The sequence below is a fragment of the Podarcis muralis genome, chromosome 4 (genome assembly GCF_964188315.1).
Source record: "Podarcis muralis chromosome 4, rPodMur119.hap1.1, whole genome shotgun sequence".
Classification (NCBI taxonomy): domain Eukaryota; kingdom Metazoa; phylum Chordata; class Lepidosauria; order Squamata; family Lacertidae; genus Podarcis; species Podarcis muralis.
The window spans coordinates 38,060,087-38,081,194 of NC_135658.1; the positions used below are offsets into that span (position 1 = coordinate 38,060,087).

The following is a 21,108-nucleotide window of genomic DNA, read 5'->3' on the forward strand; positions in this document are numbered from 1 at the left end:
GTTAAGTTAATTCTGATTGGGAACATGGTATCAGGGGGAGAAAGATTTAACAGTTCCACCAGCCCCATTCTGTTTTCCCAGTGAAATTGGCCCCTCATGCCACTTAATTGAGGCTAACCAGCAGCATTCAACAGTGTTTTGTTTTGTTTTGTTTTAAGGGGGGATTTCCAGCAGGCAAATGGCAGGGAGGGGAGATCAAGGTCCCTACATCTGCTCTAAAAAGAGAAAGAGAATCCCAGTTATGAGATTCATATAATTTGATCCTCAAGATCACTTGATTCTCTAGACTGTGTCTGGAAACCAGGAATGGTCAGCACCATCGAGCTACAAAACCTTCACACTTATGGAGAACGTGCTGTACAGCTCACATTACATCCAGATAGGTCCATTTGCATATTGCATTAAAATCCAAATGAGAGATGTGATATGAAATGTAGAATCCCTCTTTCTTACATATGTGTTTGTTTATTATTGTTTTAAAAAGATGTTTTTATTGTTCCTAATGTATTGTGCATGTGTGTGTATCTAGCTATCATCTATCCATCTATGTATCTATGTATGTATCTATCTATCTATCATCTATCTATCTATTTATCTATCTATCTAACTATACTATCTATATCTTAATTGCATTGTGCAGGCACAGATAAATAAAACAACACTTGAACATTTTTTGGCAGGGTCACCAGGGACCAGAACCTTGCTTTGGGGTACTGCTGCCTACAAGCCATTACTTGTCCATCCCTGTGCAGGGGAATAGTCTTTGTTGATACAGCACACTCTACAGACTTGTAGTGCTGGCTCATCACCATATGATGGGGCTAGGGTGCCTGTGGTGCTCAAAATGTTATGGGACTACAATTCCCATCATCCATGGCCACTGACCATGTTGACTGGGGACAAAGGAACTCGGGATTGGGCAATATCTGGAGGGCTGTGATTTTCCCATCACTGCTCCAGAACATGCCCAACACTCCCTTATGGCTGTTTATTACAGGGTAAAATAGGTAATGGTGGAAAAGCTACCTTCAGGGAAACTTGTCTGCTATTCCTGATACACCCAAGGATTTCTAGAGTCCATAGCTCAAATGTCTAATCTGACTGAGTTTCTCCCCCCCAAAAAACATTTTTTAAACCCACACTAAATTCAAACGGAAACTTCAAATCATGAAAGTTGAAATCTTTTGAAAAGTATACTGCAACAGCACTTGTACATAGCCTACCCTAGGATCCCTACGTAAAGAGAAGGGGAGGAAGAAATCTACGTAACAATAATATTCCATATAATAACTACTACATCATTTTACCACACTTTGTTTTCCCCGCCTATGCACATGAAGCGAATCTTGCTTATCCTTTGTTTCCTCTGTTTTTCTTTTGGGTGGAAAACTGACAGCGACTCTAGAAACCTCATTTCTGGTTCCAAACCTTTGTCTTACCTCAGCTTCTTCCAGGGCTAGCTGGACTTCCGATTTTTCTTGTTCAATCTGCTTCTTCATCTTCTCCACCTCATGAAGGTTCTTGTTTCCTTCACTGATCTGGTCAGTTAGATCTGAAATCTCCTCTAATTTTTTTTTTAAAAAAAGAAAGACCAAAGTGTCAGAAAGTCCTGAATGCACCAAGTTATCTCTTCACAATAGCAATTTAGTTTTTCCTATCTTGGATTCTTGCTAAAAACTTAGAAATTTATGTTTATCTATTTATTTAAAAATTGGTGGGTGCGTGTCATATAGAACCATCAAATTTATTAAACAGGCTTATGGAGAAATGAAAGCTATTGACTGCATCTGAAGATCACATAGGTTAAAACACATTCATTGCCCTGGTTTTTTTTGTGAGGGAATATTTATATGATTTTTTTTATGGATAATGTATTCTGTATGTACTTACTCTGAGGATTATTTTTGCTTTGTGATGTGTGCATTGGTATGAGTGTGTGCATGCTCTAGGCTTAGTTGGTCAAAGAACAATGAAATATTTCTTATATTTATGATTGTTTTTTAATGATAAAACGTGATAATGATGACAATACAACCAGTCCTCTAGAACTGGGTTTTGATCTCCTTCCTCTATGGTTCCCAGTTCCTGAAAACAAGGTGAAAACTCTTATTTGACACAGCTGAAATCAGGGAAAGCTACATGGCTACATTTTCATCCTGACAGAACCGCTTGGAGCAAACATTGATTGGTTGGCTCCAGCTCTGGCAGTTCTGTTCACAGTTGCAGACAAAACAGGATGCATGCCAATCGACTGGAGCAGGGTAATTGCGGTGCCAATCTTTAAAAAGGGGCTTAGAAATGATCCAGCCAATTCCTGCCAGTAAGTCTTCTTAGTACATTATAAGCTAAACACTTATACAATAAATGACTTGACTAGATAGAAGCACAAGGTATATTATTTAATGAAGGAGCTGGCTTTAGACAAGGCCAGTGTATCTTATATCATTGCTCTCTACTACTCCATTCAGTTGAGAAGTATATTCAAACAGGGGCCAATTGACCTGAAATCTGCTCTTGCCACAGTGGCCTGTGAAGTTTAGTGGGATAAACGGACAGTTACCAGTACTCCACTCCAGGTGGGATAAATGGCCACCTTACCACTTCATCCAGCACTTATCAGGGACTCAGACAGGGGTGCACACTGACACCAATTATTTTTAAAATGTGTTTATTAAGTTCCAGTCTCTCCTCTTGCAGTTGTTGGTTCTTATCCTCCTGATTTTGTTATATACTGGCAATAATGTCTTGCTCTCAAAAACTCTGCTTAGTCCGGAAAGGCTGTTGCAAATCTTGTTAAGCTCATTATATTAATGAATGGCTTGTAATTATCATTAAGATAGATTCTATCTGGCAGAGGGCAAAAGATCCTCCAAGCTCAGTTCAAACGGCTTCCTTAAAGTTGGGGAATATTTTGAACAATCACATGCTATTTTATTATAAAATGGTCAATATGCAATCGTTATTAAAGAACGTATTCTGTGGAAGGACAAAATATTGAATATATTGTGTCAAAGTGTTTCAGTGTAGTATATAAAACAGCATTAACATGGGTCATAGAAGAGGCAATGAGAAGACATTCAGGTTTACTTATGCACATCCCTGTCCCACCCACATGTAAAGCATGGCTGGATATCTTATTGGATATTGAAATGGGTAAGAACAGCTGTGCCTTCCATCCTACACTCCCTCACATTCTAATGTTCCATCACTTCAGGACCTTTTCTCCCCAGCCCACCTAACTTTTGCTATTGGGAGATAAGAGAGGCACGTGCACATTTTCAACTCTTTTCACCTGTACACCCCTCTTTGTATTAAAACAAGACCACTTACCCATGACTGTATATGTGAATGGGGCAGGCAACTGAACAGCATGGCCACATCTAGTTTGGCCCCTAGCTATAAGTAATCTTCAGAGGTGGTAGGGGTCTTTAAGTTCTGGTACGATTAGTTCATGCCCCTAGATTATTTTAGACTTTGCAGGAGAGTTGTCCAAGTCCCATTTTATAGGGACAATAAGATACTAAGCCCATACATTATTGGTAGCCTTGCTGTGGGAGAAGAACTAGGCAACCACAGTGTTATTCCTAACCATTCCTCACTCCCTATCATCACTGCTATTATATCTGGTTACCACCTTCTCACCCATGCCTGCTTCAAGTGAACCACTTCATATGCTTCTGAATACCAGTTGCTGAAGCCACAGGGGAGAATAGTGTGCAGTGCTCGGGTCCTGCTTGTGGACTTCCCATAGGCAACTGGTTGGTCACTTTGAGAACAGGATGCTGGAATAAATGGGCCATTGAACTCATTTTATGTTCTTACGATTACATCTATGCTGCCAGTCTTTGAAATAGCAGGAAGATCTGATACCAGCTGGTCTCACTGGAGAAAAGCTAGGCTCTTAGACTAATGACAAAAGGCATCTGGTCCCAATATATCTCTCAGTCCTCAGAGCAAAAATATTTTATGATGTAGAGACTGTTTCCTTGCCTGGTTTGTCTCGCGCAATGGTGAAGCTAAACCGCTAGGACTCATGAGCTCTCTTTCTTTCACCATCTGGCTTCCCCCTCCACTCTCCGATTCAACTCGCGTGACTGTCCCACGTCTCAAGTGCAGGACTTACCTTGGAGATTCTTGTTTTCCCTCTTCAAGGTCTCCAGATTGTCCATGCTCTCTTCGTACGCATTCTTCAGCTTAAATAATTCCGTGCTGAGGCTTCGGGCTTCCTTCTGGGCACCTTCAAGCTCTGCTTGGGACTCCTCGTACTTTTGTTTCCACTCATTCAGGATCCTGTCAAAATTGCGCTGCTTCTTGTCCAAGGATCCCGCTGCTGCGTTGGACTTTTCCAGATCAATCATCATGTCCTCCAGCTCATTCTGCAACCTGTGCTTTGTCTTCTCCAGAGAAGAGCATTTGGCATTGGCCGCCTCGATGGCTTCCTCAGCCTCTTGGAGACGAGCTGCCAACTTTTTCCTAACAGAACAGGTACATGGTAAAACAGTGAAAAGGCTCTTAATATTACCAAAATCAAAACAGTGTGAGTTTCCCTTTGTGGCATTGTTATTTGCTACATTTAAGCAGTCAGAGTGGCTTACAATTTAAAATAGCAGCTTACAGCTTAAGATGCATGATATAAAAGGGGAAAGGAAGAGGGTGTAAAGGATGAAAATAAGCAAATTTGTTTCCATATTTCATGTTTCCTTTTTAAATTATAGAACATTCTTATATACCGCTTTGTGTAAAACAGGATAACCACCTCCAAGCAGTGTACATTGAAACCAAGAGTACCAATAGGGACCACACACATGCACACACAAGATGAAGAATACAGTAAAACCCACCAATAAAATAAAATCATGTTATATTATGAAGCTACATTGTGAAACTGTCAGAGACAGTTCTGGGTCAAGAGGAATCAGATGGCCATTGGCCCTAGCCAAGCCAACAGAGGGGGTCTTGCTGTCTCATCTGTGCCTCTCAGGCAGCCAAGAGGAATGAAAACTGGTAAGACATTTCAAGGAAGGGAGGAGCCAAAGGGCAAGCTGATGGAGAGGGTTTTGCTGTCTCATCTCTGCCTCCAATGCAGCCAAGCAGAAGAAGAATTGATGAGACGTTTCTGGGAAGAGAAGAGCCAAATAGCAGTTGGGCCTAGCTACCCTTCAAAAGGACCTCACACCTCAGCAGGGGTGTGTGCCACAGATCAGGAAAGGTGCCATGAGGATGTCACCTTGGTTAATGAGCAGAGTTAAAGAAACTATTAGAGGTGAGAAGGCTTCCTTCAAAAAAATAAATGGAAGCCTTGTCCAAATGAAGAGAACAAAAAGGATCACAAATTTTGGTGAAACAGTGCAAGTGGATAGTTGGGGATGCTAAAAAAATCAGGCACATTGCTAAAAACATTGAATTTGACAACATAAAGTTCTTTAAATAAATTTGAAGTGGAAGACTGTCTAATGAGGCAGCTGAACCCTTGGATGACAAGGGAATCAAAGGTGTGCTAAAGGAGGATTAGGAGAGAAAATGAAATAATTATTTGCATCTGTCTTCACAATGGAAGATATAGGGTGATCCCAATGCCTAAACTAACTTTTGCTGGAAAGGAGTCTGAGGAACTGAGGTGGATAGAGGTGATGAGGGATGAAGCTCTTGGTCTAACAGACAAAATAGAAACTGACAAATTACCAGCTCCAGATGGCATCCACCTGAAAGTTTCCAAAGAACTCAAAGGTGAACTTGATGATCTTCTAACAAAATCATGAAACTTGTCCCTCAGATCAACCTCCATACCTGAGGACTGGAAAGTAGTCAATGTAACATATATTTTTTTATTTTTTTTAAAGGGATCTGGGGGGATCCTGAAAATTACAGGCCTGATAGATTAATGTGTGCCCTGGGAAAACTGGTGGAAAGTATTGTGAAAGATAAAATAACCAAAAACAGCCAGCATGGCTTCTGGAGTGTCAACAAGTGCATAGGTAGAGGCAATCCAGTTGATATAGTGCACTTGGACTTTAAAAAAACTTTCAGCAAGGTACCTCACCAAAGATTCCTGAGTCAAAAAATAAGAGGAGAGATCCTCTTGTAGATCAGGGATTGGTTAAGCAGCAGGAGAGTAGGAATAAATGGGCAGATGGAGAGATGTATAAACTAGAGTCCCCCAAGAATCAATACTGGGACCTGTGCTTTTCAACTTGTTCATAATCAGTCTAGAGTTAGGAGCAAGTGGTAAAGTGGCCAGGTTTGCTGATGAGATGAAATTGCTTAGGGTTGTTAAAACAAGAAGAGACCATGAAGAGCTCCACAAGGACCTCTCCAAAATGAGTGAATGGGTGGTAAAATGGTAAATGAAACTTCATGGACACCTGAAAGATAGCAGTGATGGGGCAAGGGGAAAATGTCTAGAGAGTGAGTTCTTTAACTGGGGCACCACACACAGCCACCAGCCTTACCACCCAAGTCAGGGATGCCTTAGATCAGCCTTTCTCAACCTGTGGGCCCCCAGATGTTGTTGGACTACAACTCCCATCACCCCTAGCTAGCAAGGCCAGAGCTCAGGGGTGATGGGAGTTGTAGTCCAACAACATCTGGGGACCCACAGGTTGAGTACCGATGCCTTAGATGAGTTTCTCAAGTAATGAGCAGGCTCACATTGGTTTTCCTGATCATCCTGGATTAGTGACATGATTGCAACAGGAAGCCATAAGAAATAAGACGTTGATATGTTTGGATTGTAATTTATAATCACATCTGACATGGATGCTTTAGCTGAGGTTCCTGCATTGCGGGGGGGGGGGGGGGGTTGGAGTAAATGACCTTTGGCTCCCTTCCGGCTCTAAGATTCTATGATCTCACTGCACTGAACTGCATGCAGTCTGTGATCTAGAATGTAACAGTTTAAAACAAGAATACATGTGGAAACGTAGGATGGCATCTCTTGTATATCTTACTTGGCATCTTCTAGCTCCTCAGTCCTTTGAATAGCATCGGTTTCATATTTAGTTCTCCACTGTGCCACTTCCGCATTCCCCTTGGAGAGTGCCCTCTGAAGCTCTGCCTTGGCTTCTTGCTCCTCCTCAAATTGCTCCCGCAGGAGGTCACAGTCATGGCGGGCAGCTTGCAAAGCATGGGCGAGGGCATTCTTTGACTGTAGGAGAGGGGGGCGCTGTAGTTAGCACATTCAGCTGTGGACAAAGCAGCTACTACAAGCACTGAAACTCGTTCTGATGGTGGGTTCGCCACCTGGAAATTTCCCCTTTTCCAAACTCTGTACTCCTATTTCTTCCATCACACTGTCTCAATCCTTAATAGCAACCACAGCATTTCCCAGTCATACTGCGACTATTGTATCCCCAGCAGCCCGCATTTCACTAATATCTGCAGACTGAGGCACATCCTCAGCTTATGCACTTAAGTCCCATTCCCTGCGCATGTGGTTCCATACCTGCTTAAGGGCAATACCTTAAAACCGAGTCGTCGTTTCAAGCTGAGTCAGAATCATGTTGGGAGCCTCAATCAAAGCCTTACCTTGCTCTCTTCCTCCAGCTGCCTTTTAAGCTCTTCTATTTGTTGAGTGAAAGACAACTTCCCTCGGGAAAGTTGGTTTATAAGCGATTCTTTCTCTTCCAGCTGTCTTGTAAATTCACCTGCCGGAGGGGTAGCACAAAAAAAGATGATGAGCATCAGCTTTCCATGACAAGGGAGGAGGAGGGCAAGGAGAAGATAGTCCCAGGAGTTCTGAATAATTGAAAGTAACCTGTGACCCTTTTGCCCTTCAGGCATATGGGGGTGGTTTGATGAGGTAGATTGGGGATTTTGTGGCATTGGACATAATTAGCTACGTCCACGTTTTGCCTATGCCAGCATGACAGGAGACATCCTAAGAAGTCCTCTGGACACAGCCAAAGGAACTGGGGAAACTGTAGTATTTGATGATGGACTTGAAACATGCATGGGAGAGTCCCACTGATCACAATATTAAAGTGCTCATATTCTATGCTGCACACGCTACTGTAACATGCTCTATGCAGGGCTGCCATTGAAAACCATTCAGAAACTTCATTTGGTGCAGAATGCCGCTGCTAAAATCTTAGCTGCTGGGGTCATGTGATTCCCCCTTATTCTATCAGCTGCATGGGCTCCCAGTCAATCTTGTAGGGCCGTTTACTATGCAGTCACTGTACCCCCTGTGCTGAGTCTTTAATCCGCGTTCACATGACCTTATCCAAAATGCATCCTGTAACTTGTTATAAAATACTATTGTTTGATGTGTTGTTTCTCAAACCAGCTTCATGCCGACTGGAGTCTTTAAGCCATTCCTAACTGATCTCTAGCCAAGGGGTGAACACCTTTGCATAGGGTACAAACATCCTGGCCCCTCAATGTCTCCCAGTGTTTACACAAACAGAAATGAATCAGAAGCTAATGAAGCTGTGCTGATGTATACAGGTGGGGGGCAGGGGGGAAGCTGTGAAATGCACCAGAAAAAACAATAATGTGAACACATGATTCAAGGTGCTGGTTATTAGCTATAACCACCTAAGCAGCTGGGATCTAGCTTGTCCTGTGTGAATCTGGCTGTCCTTTGATTAGCTAGCACACCCATCTTCCCTGCCTTTGCCTTCTAAGGCAAGGGTAGAAACAACATGCAAGAGGGCATTTTCTATGGTGACACCCCATGTGCAGAAGTACCTTCCTCTTGATTTGTGACACACCCCACTCCACCAACTGAAAACATTTCTTTTTTTCAAACCAAGTTTTGTCTCCTCTGTTGCTGCTTGTTAGTGCTGTTCTTTGAATTTTTGCTTCTTGCCATGTTGTTAGATTTCTCAATTTGTGTTTTAATGATTGGGTCACTGTTGTTTTCATGTTTGCTTTTTATTTGTAAGCCACTTTGAGTGAGTCATGTCTGAACATGCCCAGGAATCTAATAAAATGATATCATCCCGTCAGGAAAAAGAAGTTGCCAACTGGGAAAAGATCACAGAAAGCTGTTATTGCAAGCTGAACCGGAATGAGTCCTTGGTGGGCAATGAATGGAGTGTTGTGGAAAGACAAGTGCATTTTGCATCAGGAAAACTTCTACTGAGCATCCAGCATAAATCAACAGCAGCAGTAAAGGTTGGGAGTCAATGTGATAAATGTTGTATAGCCATGAAGCTGGTCCTCCCTCCCTTCCCATGTTTCATCATGTGGACAGGTATATAAGAAGAGGACAGAAAACTAGATGGAAAGGAAGAAGCAATTGTCCAGCAGATGAAAGGGATCTGTTCTTATGTAGGGGAAAGGGAGAAGAAAGAGACACGAGTTCCTCATGAAAATATTGCACATGTGCAATTATGTGGGGATGTGCAGATCAGTGTATTTCTGATATACATATTTCTGATAAGTTTTAAAAAGAACAAAAAGTATGAAATTTAAAAATGTGTGTGCACCATATTTCTGACAAATCTTTATGTATAGTGTGTGTGTGTGTGTGTGTGTGTGTGTGTGTGTGTGTGTAGTATAAAATTTCTCACAAAATTTGGAGAAATACAGTATCCAAATGATAATTGCACTTCATTCCACACAGTGGTTCAGTGAGTGCAAATCAGATTGTTCTGCAACCACATAAAGATGCGGACTGAATTAAATCCTCAAGCATCCCTCCTGACTCATATAAGGCGTTGCAATAGTGTTTGCCTAACCTACCATTTTCAGTTTGCAGCTTCCCTTTTTGGGCAGTGAGGTCATTTACCACACGAGTCATCTCGTCCACTTTAGTTTTTGCCTCATTGAGATGGTCTTCCAGAGTACGACAGAGTTTTTCTGCATTTGCCTAATGTGGTTAGAACAAAGGTAATCAAACACCATCCCAATCAAAGTGCATTGCTCATCTCATTTGTCCCATAAAAAGACCAATATCTGACAATTAAGAAAGATCATGACAATCTTTTTCTATGTAACAGAAGATAAAACTTGGCATATGCCAATTAGTCTAGAAACTCAGGAGGCAAAACAGAAACCATCCAACATTAGGGCCACAATTTCTGTGTAAAGTGTAAAATTTGGTTTACAAAATTTGCAAAAATGAAAAGGGCCCACCAACAATTATAATTAGAAAAAGAGCAATAGCTGCAATGATATATTTTAAAAAGTATTTCTATATGCATATACCAAAGATTCAGTTTACTGGAAGGAATAATAAAAACAGATTCTTTTAAAATAATTAATTGTGTCCAACAGTTTCAAAGTACAGTAAGACTTACATAATCTTGCACGCAAGACTACGACAACCTTTTGTCTTTATCACATACATACTCACCAGTTTGCTTCAGCTATATAATATATTTTGACAACAGGAAGAACATTATTTTTTGTTGTTAACAAAAGCAAAAGCAAAAGCAAACACACTGAGCTACTATATGATTGTTGTTTGTACTGAGAGTCTTGTGGCACCTTAAAGATGGATAAATTTATTATGACATAAACTTTTGTGGACCAGAGTTCACTTCATCAGCTGCAGTGTTCCCTGTAGGCCACAAAAGCTTATGCCATATGAAATTTGTTAGTGCTTAAGGTGCCACAAAAATCTTTGTCGTTTTTGCTTCAAAAGACTAGCACAGCTACTTCTCTAGTAGAAATCGTTACATGACAGTGTGTGGCAAATGGAAGGGAATCAATCATGTAATTAATAACAGCTCTGAATTATTGAACTGAATTGATGCGATAGAAAAAAGTTCACACTGAAAATTACACATCTGTGAGCCATAAACACATCCTTCTTAAGAGATTCCTTAAGAGTTGCTTGGGAGTTAAATATCCCCAGAGGAGTATTATTCAATTGTTCTGTATATCATTTATAAAACCTACGCAGGATGAGAGCTTTCCAAAGATCATAATGTGGAAAAAAACATACTCCACCTTCATTCCCCCTCCTGCCAAAATCAGAAAGTATACTAGTTTAGCATTCTGTATGAGAATAGTGTAATCTGCAAAGCCATCATAAATATATCAGAATATCTATGAATTATTAGAGGATGAAAAAGCTTGCATGCTATTTGGTGATATTTTGGTTGGCCTAATAAATATATTGCCCTAATATGGATTTTGACATTTATTAATAGCGATGCATTATGGTTTGCCAAAAAGTACCAAGTACGACTGGAGGAGTTTTAGAAATGATTACAGAATGATATGTGGAGAAAAATTTGGAAAACCCAGTGTCTGATTCAACATGGTGAATATCCTAGAGTTGTAAGGCATAGTAAGATGAGCAAAAGTAAATACAGTGGAACCTCGGGTTGCAGATGTAATCCGTGACGGAGGCATGTCCGCAACCCACAGCATTCGCATCCTGAAGTGCCGCGTGTGCGCAGGCACCGGTGCTTCTGTGCATAGCACGATTTAGCGCTTCTGCGCATGTGCGAGCAGCGAAACCCAGAAGTAACCCGTTCTGGTACTTCCGGGTTTCCTGCAGTCCACAACCCGAAAACACATAACTTGAAGCATCCGTAACATGAGGTATGACTGTATATAAATAATTTAAGAAGTTAAAATGGACACTTGAAGACTAACATGTTAGGCAAGCATGATTCTCAGAGAAGGCGGGCACTCAAGGGAGAAACTTATTGTTATGAGTTTGTGGTGGGATCAGACTCCCCTAAAAGGGTTCAAATTTAAGCAAATCCTTAAATTCCTGGATTGAGCAAAGGTTGGAAATAACGCTGGCCAACTTCCTCATGAGGTAACCACTTGATAATGGCTGAGTCTTTAACCCAACCAAAGGTACTAGATGGATCATCTGGAGATTCAATGCCAGACAGCCAAATGGGCGAAGCCCCTGCCCAGGCTCTGATTTTAGTTAATAAGACAAAAGGCTAGTGTTAGTTTTTTAAGGATGGGAATTAGTAAGGATGTACTGGCAAAACTGTGAAGGGAGACAGAGAACACGGCTGATTTCTGTTTTGGATCCAAGGCTGTGGGAGAATCAAGAGACTCTCTTGAAGTGTAATGCTGGGAACCTCTTCATTGTAGGCTCCAGTACTATATATGTGTAAATAAACCATATATCATAAAAACACTGCAGTGTCTGCTGTTCCTCATTTCCAAAAGGAAACATAAACCCTTGGTAAGTGCCTGGACCCCTGGAATCTCATACTGCTCGGAGATTGGCGTGGGGCGTAACAATATTTTGTCATTGCATCTCCACACACACTGTACTTCCTCTCTTACTCCTTCCCGTGATTCTCGATTGCCTGCTTTACATTTGCAAATTCTTGGATTGAAAGGTTTCCCCTTCTGAGAGCAAAAGGTTCTTCTGCTTGTATCTGGGAGTTACTGATCCCCCTGGCTACAGCTCCCCTCTCCCCCCAGCAACCCCCTGAAAAGCTGTTCCAGCAGAACAAGAGACCCTCCGGTGTGTGACTGACACATAATGTGACGCAGGAGGGCTCAGCCAGGAAAGAAAATCAATGGCATCCCCACATGAACAGAGAGTTTTTTGGATCCAACCATTTGTTATATTTTGCTCCATTGTTTAACCACTTGGCATTTCTGTGTGGCCTTTTCTATATGCATACCTGATGTATTGCATGAACATTGTTTGCAGCTATTCAAAGAATGCAACTCCCCTAAGAAATGAGTGAATGTGACTAAATTGGCCCTATTCATTTCAGCGATCCTACTCCCAGCAGAACTTGGCGGGACAAAGCCTCCTATTTTTGATTCACTGATCAGACTTTGTGGAACTGAATGGTTTTGGTTTTGGTTGTAGCTAATCCAGGTCGGCTTGAAAATACCCCTATCTCCATCTGGTCTGTCTTCACAGTAAACCCCAGAGGCTTTACCTTTCCCTTAATCACTTGCTCCATAGTAGAAGACAGATCGTCCACTTCCAACTTGAGCTCGCTCTTCTCTTTCTCCAGCTTTTGTTTGACCCGCTGCAGGTTGTCCGCTTGTTCCCCAAGCTCCGCCATGCTGTCTGCGTGCTTCTTCCTGAGTGTAGCTGCGGTTGCCTCGTAGTGCAGCGTGGCCTCTTCAAGGTCCCGCCGCAGCTTCAGAAACTCGGCCTCCCGCTTCTTGTTCATCTCCAGCTGTGCCGCAGTGGCGCCCCCAGCCTCTTCCAGCCGCTCACTCAGCTCTTCCAGCTCTCGGGCCAGGTCTGATCTTTGCTTCTCCACTTTTGCACGGGCAGCTCGTTCTGCTTCTAGCTCTTCCTCAAGTTCCTCTATGCGGGCCTATCAGACAGAGAAGCATGTGAGCATAACAGCACAGCCCTAGATACCACAGTGCCTCCATCTTAAGACATTGGAAGTAACCTTTGTGGTAACTCTGAACCCTCAAATTCAGAGTGTTCTCTCACTCTGAATTTGGGTCAGAACTTTAAATCATGAATTGCAACTCGGTTAGATGTTTTTAATCATCTGGGGAAATGTTCTCTGCCATCTTTCCAAGACATCAGACACCCAGGCTGCAGTCCTACTTACACTTACCTCCATTGCCCACTGGGAACTACTTCCAACTAATATTGTGCAGGATTGCTCCAACAGTATGGCAAAATAGACATTTTTAAAAGCAAGATAATATTGGAAGTGGAGTATTCCGTTACAAAGAGTGTCCCCTGCCACTTTAAAATTGTGAGTAGGGGGTGAAATATAGGGTAGCAGCAAGCATTTGTGGTCCCTTTCCGTAATTCACCTCTGTACTAGAACTGTCAAAACTGGTTAGTCACACATTCTGCCTCTGGGCAGCAAGCAAGTTGCAGAATTATTAATGCCACATCCCACCCCCTCCAGAGGGAAGAAAGAGCAACTTTGGCAGCTGCAAAACCAAGGAGGTCATAGAACCTCCATAGATCAGCAGCCAAAGGGACTGTTTTTATTCTTGACAGAGTTTCTTACTTCTGTGCAAACTTTGTTGCCAGTGTTAACACATCGCTGCAATTCACATTGTCTTCCTCTGAGGTGTATTCTGTTCTTTTACTGACTCGCAAGCCCCTCGGTGCTTGTAACCAAGGACAATACAGTCAGAGGTGAATGTCCCCTTTCCATTAAGGATATACCGCCTAGAAGCCAATTTCCCTACTTCCATCCCTTTCTTCTTAAATATCTTTCCTTCAAATGTGTCTCTTATTATCTTTCCCAACCACCAACTCAACAAGGCACCTTCTGTTATTAGGATTCTTGTAGCTCAAGAATGGAATTTCATTTAAGCCTGCTTGTGATCAATGGTTTCACCCTCAAAATCCAGCACAACAAGCCCTGTGAAGATGTTCAGTGAACACACACTGAGAAGGGGAGAAAGCAGACTCGTGCCCACTCTCAGCCTATAGACTAGGGATGGGAAATCTGAGGACCTCCTGATAACATTTGGCCACAACTCCCCTCATCCCCAAGCCTGACTATGAACTGGGGCTAATAGGAGTTGGAATCTAACAATATCTGGAAGGACCTAGGCTCTTCCAGATCCTTGCTCTACATGTTCACTTGAAGGTCTGAAAAGAGCCAATATGCATAAACAATGCACACACATAGCCTCCAGCTGCTCTCCACAGAGCATCTTATAAATTTTATTTTCTGTGTTTGTGTAGATTTGGTTTTAATTGTTTAACCTTTTCTGAGCCTTCAAAATAGGTTAAGAAATCAAAAAATAGAAAAAACCATATCATATGTCCAAAAATCTTACTCCTCCTCCTCATTCTTTACTAACATAGCTCTTCACATGACACTTAACAAAGTTATAAAATTTGCTAGTTTTTTAATCCTCTCTGAATTAAACCCATTCTTGTATGCAGTTTTGGCTGACCTACATCTTTTGCAAGGATTCCCCTAATAGAATGAATTGTTGTGTTTTATTTTCACTAATATATTCATGTTTATGCACACTTTCACCTAATACATTTTTGTAAACACTGTTTGGTTGAAGAATTTCATCACAAAATTCAGAGAAGTGTGAATTTTGAAGGCTGACTGTGTTTCTGTTCTCATACTGCTTGGGGATATGCAAATTAGGTAGGTCCACCTTTCAATGCACAGTTAATTTAATTTCTCCACCATCTATAGTCAGTGGCTGTTGGTTCTGGTAGCTAAGTGATAGCTACAGGTTTGGTGGTAGAAGGCCACTGAATACCAGATGCTGGGAAGGAGGAGGTCAAACAATGGGAGAAAGCTGTCACCTTCAATCCCTGTTTTCAAGATTTCCCAGAGCTGTCCACTCTGGAAAACAGGGTGATGAATGAGATGGATGTCTAATCAGGCAGAATTAGACTGATCCCTGTATTGTATAAATATAGGTTTGTAGGGAGGTAAAAAGAAATTATACAAGGAATATGTAACTGTGCGGTATAAAGTAATGGATAGACAAAGTACAGTGAGATTAATTGGAAGTCATTTTTTAATTTCTTTTCTATAAATTTTATAATTGTGCTCAATACCAGGAGTATATATGATGATAATTATATTAATCTTCTTATATCTTATAGTGTGGTGGTTTGTTTGATTTTTCTGTTATTTGTTTATTTGTTTGTATTTGTTTTACTTGTATGTATGTCTGTTTTTCATAAATGTATTTATTTTAAATTAATAAAGATATATTAAAAAAGGGAGAGAGAGGTGGATGTCTAATCTGATCCAGTAGAGCTTTTCTTGTGACCTTAAAAGAGTTCTAATAACCTGGAATTCAGATCAAATGGGATTACAACCTGTACAAAGCCCAAGGCTTTCTTACAATACAATGTCCAGTATATCCAGTACTGAGAGAAACTGAGCAGGAATAATTACCTGAAGCTCTTTTATCTTCTTTTGGAGCTGCATCACTATGGCCTGCTCATCCTCAATCTTGGAGCTCATCTGACTGATTTCAAATTCTTTCCTATTAATGCAATAGATTGGAGTTGAGTACAATGGAGTAATTAGTTGGTTGCTTTTAAGCAGAAATGCCATCTCAGAACAAACAATTAATATAGCCCTATTCAGGTGTTGCTCTACACATGCATGCATGACTAACCTCCCCTCCACCCTCCTTGCAGGGAGGAGTGTTCGTGTGTACAGCAGCACATGTGAAGTCTTCTCCCCAAACACACAGAATTCCAGGTTGGATGGAAGACCAGCCACCACTGTACATTCACGCTGAATGCAAGGATGCCAAGGACAGGGCTAGCAGTCAGCACACACTACGAAAGGGGGACTGGCTACTTAGTTTGGCTCCATTCCTTACCCATCTGATGCTCCATACAGGAGCTATAATGCCTGAATATGACTCATTCCTGCTACGTTTCAAGGTCCTTAGGAAATTGCTGCCTGCAAATTTGCAATCTAAGTAACACAGAGATCTGGTACCTGTTAGAACTCTGTTGGAGGGAAAAGCTGGTTAAGTGAACTACATTTTGATCTGCCTGCCAAAGCCCAATCTGCTATAATGTGGAGCACAAAACCATACCAGATGGAAGGAAGAAAAGCAGACTGGAGCATGGGGAGTTGAATCTGGCTGGCTGCCCTCCACTTGGAGGTAGCAAATTTGGTCTACCTTTCTATTTTCTATGCTGTTACTGTTTTATGGAACTGTCTCACTAGGCAACCCTATTTCTAGTTGTGTGGTGTGTGTGTGTGTGTGTGTGTGTATAGCAGGCCTACAGAACCTTTGACCCATCAAGCTAAACACACCCACCAGTCACATATGGCAACTCACCAGGGACTAAACAAACCTCCTGTTTTTGGCTGCTTTCCAGGGACTGAAAATATAGTGGCACTGCAAGATATTATTGTTACTCACTTCTTGCGTTTTACACAGAGTACAAAGCACCATAGGGCAGTGAAAGTTTTACAGTATAAAAACAGCCTCTGCCACTAAGAAATCTAACACCACCTTACTTCTTTAACTTTTCGTCCAACTGCAGCTTATCATTTTCCAAGTCCATGACACTTTCTTGAGTCAGCTTCAAGTCACCCTCCAGTTTGCGTTTGGCTCTTTCCAGATCCATCCTCACTTTCTTTTCTTGTTCAAGAGAGCCCTCGAGCTACAGAAATGAAAAGGGACAGATACAGGAGAAAATAGCCACTCAACTTTTCAAGTTCTTGGCAGACCACAGACATTTGGCAGCATCTTCAGGTATTGTAAGCCGGACTGAAGTTTAGAGAAACCGAATCCTCTTTTTATTGATGTATGTAGACTTCCCTCTTTCCCCATAAGGAACATGCTGAACAAAATACTAGAAAGGGGTGTGGAACTACCTCCCACTCCCCACCATTCATAGGAACATATGAAGATACCATACTGAGTCACACCACTGATCTATCTAGCTCCAAACTGTCAACACTGACTGAGTCTGTTGGTGACTCTCCAGAGCTCCAGACAGGAGTCTTTTTCCAGCTCTACCTGGAGACCCAGGGATTATACTTTGGTGTGCTCTACCACTGAGCTATGGCCCCACCACTGCATCTCTATGTGAAACTTGGAATGCAAATGAATTCCTTGCCTTTATCTTCCATTCAGAAACTGAACAACAGATCGACTTTCATTGTCACCTATTTCAATAATAGGTCCAACATTTATAACGGGACAATCAAAGCCACTTGAATGTCTAACCCCGACCCCCAAACAACCTAGGTGAACGAACAGCAGCGCAAACATACATCATCCACTTGCTGCTCCAGTTTCACTTTAGCCTTGCTCAGCGTGTTGACTTTGTCCTCTTCTGCTTGCAGGTCATCCAAGGCCTGCTGGTGAGCTTCCTGCAATGACTTCTTTTCCTTCGTCAGCTTGCTGATGGTCTCATCAAGTGCTGCCATTTCTTCTGTCAGATTCTTAACCTGTTGGGGAAGGAAGACACAGGTCAGAAGTTTTTGCAAAGCAATCTTAGCTCAAAGGTTTCTCTTCCCTGCCCGCGCTGCGGTTGAAGTGGACCAAGTGCTATGTATGAATGTGGGACTGATTCCCACAAATAATTTTTCATCCATGCAAGTGATGCTCGGCTTTCTTGGATTATCTGGTCATGTGAACTGAATTCCAGATATCAGGTGGGGAAGCAAAGAAAGCAAGGAGCATACATCAGGTGTCTAATGTGGTACTGTTCAATTCCCAGTTCTCAAAACATGAAAATCCGGGCACCAAATATAGGGCCAGAAACAACTTGCACAACAACTTTCTAGTCTAAGGGACATGATGTAGCCACCTTGGAAAAGGTAAGCAGGTCCGGGTCTTGTTACTGCCTAAAAGGAGATCTCCTGGGAACCACATGTACACTGTCTTGAGTTCCATTGTGAGAGAAAGACAAAGTAAAAATATATTAAATAGACCAGGCAGAAGGTTGCTGATAGCAAGATCACAGATGTCCTGGTTCATAAATTGCATCAGTCTTTATAGGTACTTTCAAAGAATCGCTAGACAGTCCTCATGGGCAAAAACATAGCTGTCTTCTTATTAGTCTGACATAGTACGGGCGGAGCATGTAGCCAGATCTTTTCCCAGCCAGGGGTTTTGGAAAATTATAGACTTGCATATTGATTACTGCCATAAAGCAGCTCTGAGGGTGGATTTTTGTTTTTAATGGCCAGGTATTAAAGCTACCTTATTTTCAGTGGCATGTTTTTCTTTCTCCACTTTTGCCAGTGTTATTTCAAGGTCATCAATGTCCTTCTTCAGCTCAGAGCATTCATCTTCCAGCTTCCTCTTCTTGGATGTCAGCTCAGAGTTCATCTCCTCTTCATCTTCCACCCGCTCAGTCAGCTCTTTGACTTTGGCCTCCAGCTGGATCTTAGATTTAATCAGCAAGTCACATCGTTCTTCTGCATCTGCCAGGGTGTCTTGCTCCTGTCAGGATTTGCAAGGGACTGCGTTAGTGGCTAGGGAGAAAACTTATGTAGCAAACGGCTTCTCATCCACGAATTTTTTTCTCTCTTGAGGATGCGTGTGCTCTCACACATTGCGAGATTGATATATCAATCTCACGCACAGACGAACAATCAGATATGAACAGCTTGGGAGATAATTGACATTAATTGTTCAGCGCATTAATTCTGGGCGCCTTCATAACCCTGTAGATAGATAACAGGCCTGAATGACTGGTATTCATTTCTGCCCCCTCACCAAATGTACCCATTATGAGTCCTCTTGGTAAAGGTTAACAATGAAACACACCATTGGAAGATAATGTAACAGCTGAGCAGAGACTATACAGCGGGATTACATCTGTGGCAATCCAGATGTTGTTAGGCTACAGTTCCCATCAGACCCAGTCAGCATGTCCAGTGGTCTGGCATGATGGGAGCTACAGTCCCATAACTTGTAAAGAGCCACAGATTCCCCATCTCTGCTATGCAGCAAAATAAGAGATGTTGGGCCAAGATAGGACCCATATCACTTCCTCTATCAACCCTGCAGGTGACAGAAAGGTTCTTCTGAACATAATTGTTTTCCCTAACCCCCTGAAAAAGCCAAAGGATTGCTAAGCAAGCCTTCTGAGGCAAGACGTTCCTCCTGGTGAAAAAGGCCTGCTTTAAATAACAGCAACAACATCTCTGCATATGCATAGACATGAATGAATAATATTAGTGACATAGGGGATGCTTCCAGTTGGGGGCCTTGGCTTGCCAATCGGCCATTTGGATCTAATTTTCCACTGTGTGCATTTGCTTCCACACATTCCTATTTTTCAGTCATAGCTATTCACTGCTATTTCGCCACTTGCCATCCAGACCAGTGGGCAGAGCTGGATGGAATTTATCTGGATGTTTGTTTGCTGTCCCTTCCCTCAGTCGCTCTTCCCTTGCACTCCACTACTTCCCCCACCCTTCTGTACTGCCTACACATGCAAATATTTCTACATGAAGAATGAAGTCTACAAGAGCAAATGTTATCAGCCTTAGTCATCATGTTTCACAACAGGCAAAATGGAAAGTTGCCCTTTGGGTGGAGGGGCAATACCCATTTCCATTTGTTTTGTTAATATTGATGTTTTGTGCTAGAGGGCTATTTTATTTTTAGCTAAGTCTTTAGCTAAGACTGACACTAGAATAATCTCATGTAAGACCTCTGCATTATTTAAATAATAATATTTTTAAGACCATTGCAATTACAGTCTCCGACAGAATCCCACACGTTCTGTGTGGCGATCTTGAGAGAAGAGCTCCTTCTGGCTTGGTTGCTGAAATCTGAAAGTGCCTTCAGCATGCAGCAATTAGGGGAAATAAGCACACTCAGACTGTGTGGGTTGTCGCAAACAACATAGCTAGGTGGTTCACAGGTGAGGAGCAAATGGCAGTAGGGGTTTGAATTAGATACCACTGACTGAAATGTCACCACCCATGTGACAAACTTCTCACCACAGAAAACACGCAATCGAGTTTACACCCTAGTAGTGACTGCAGATATAGTATAATGGGTTATTTTTTATGGATTTTCTATGGTAAGGGGGAAACTGATTATTATTAAGGTATGGCATTCTGATGACAACATTGTCATGTAGATGTTGAAAAAGACTTGTGTACATGAGTAACACTGATTGCACAATAAGCTGCCATCTGGAAACAATTCAATTGACTGTTTCAGCCACAGTTCCTCATCTTCTGAATGAAAATAATAGTGTCCCACAAGGGATTTAGGAAGATGAACATGATAGTGATTACAAACCACTTTATGTGTTAAAAACATTCTGTGTACTAATAATAAACAGTCACTCAGTTTGGAATGTGCTGTAAGCTCTCAAAAATTTAAAATCTGCATTCTTTGTCATCTTTTCAAATAATTTCTTTGCTAGTTCAACAGCATGCTTGCAAATTGCATGTAAAATGCCCCATCTCCAAGTTTAACATCTCCTTGCTTCAGTGGTTTGCCATGGTAACCAACTCAACTGATTGGAATGTAGATGAAAAACATTAGTATTTATATCCAAGCCTTTTAAGTATTGCAGTTCTTTTATTTGCATGTAAAGTAATGTAAACTAATGCAAAGCAAAACTAAGACGCCAGTCCTTAGTTGAACAAATTATGGAAAGCAATTGTTATTTTCTTTTAATGTACTTATTTAGAGATAAAGATTCCCGAGAAGTCTAAATTTAATACAAAATATACACGCTGACATCTCACAACTGAATATGAATGTTCCTAATGCCTGTCTTTTACTGTGAGGAAGAAACTT

The 21,108-nt window shown here is 41.7% G+C and overlaps 1 protein-coding gene across 1 annotated transcript in view; it reads right to left on the bottom strand.

Moving 5' to 3' along the window:
• The window catches only part of MYH15 (myosin heavy chain 15), an 84,695-nt gene that overhangs the window by 18,141 nt on the left and 45,446 nt on the right, over positions 1–21,108 (bottom strand). The window contains exons 24-33 of the mRNA XM_028726718.2: positions 18,541–18,783; positions 17,607–17,783; positions 16,845–16,990; positions 15,756–15,846; positions 12,825–13,214; positions 9,688–9,814; positions 7,525–7,643; positions 6,948–7,144; positions 4,124–4,473; positions 1,440–1,564 (exon numbers count right to left, since the gene is read on the bottom strand). Coding sequence (XP_028582551.2) covers positions 1,440–1,564; positions 4,124–4,473; positions 6,948–7,144; positions 7,525–7,643; positions 9,688–9,814; positions 12,825–13,214; positions 15,756–15,846; positions 16,845–16,990; positions 17,607–17,783; positions 18,541–18,783 — 1,965 coding nt within the window. The remainder of the gene's footprint in view (positions 1–1,439; positions 1,565–4,123; positions 4,474–6,947; positions 7,145–7,524; positions 7,644–9,687; positions 9,815–12,824; positions 13,215–15,755; positions 15,847–16,844; positions 16,991–17,606; positions 17,784–18,540; positions 18,784–21,108) is intronic.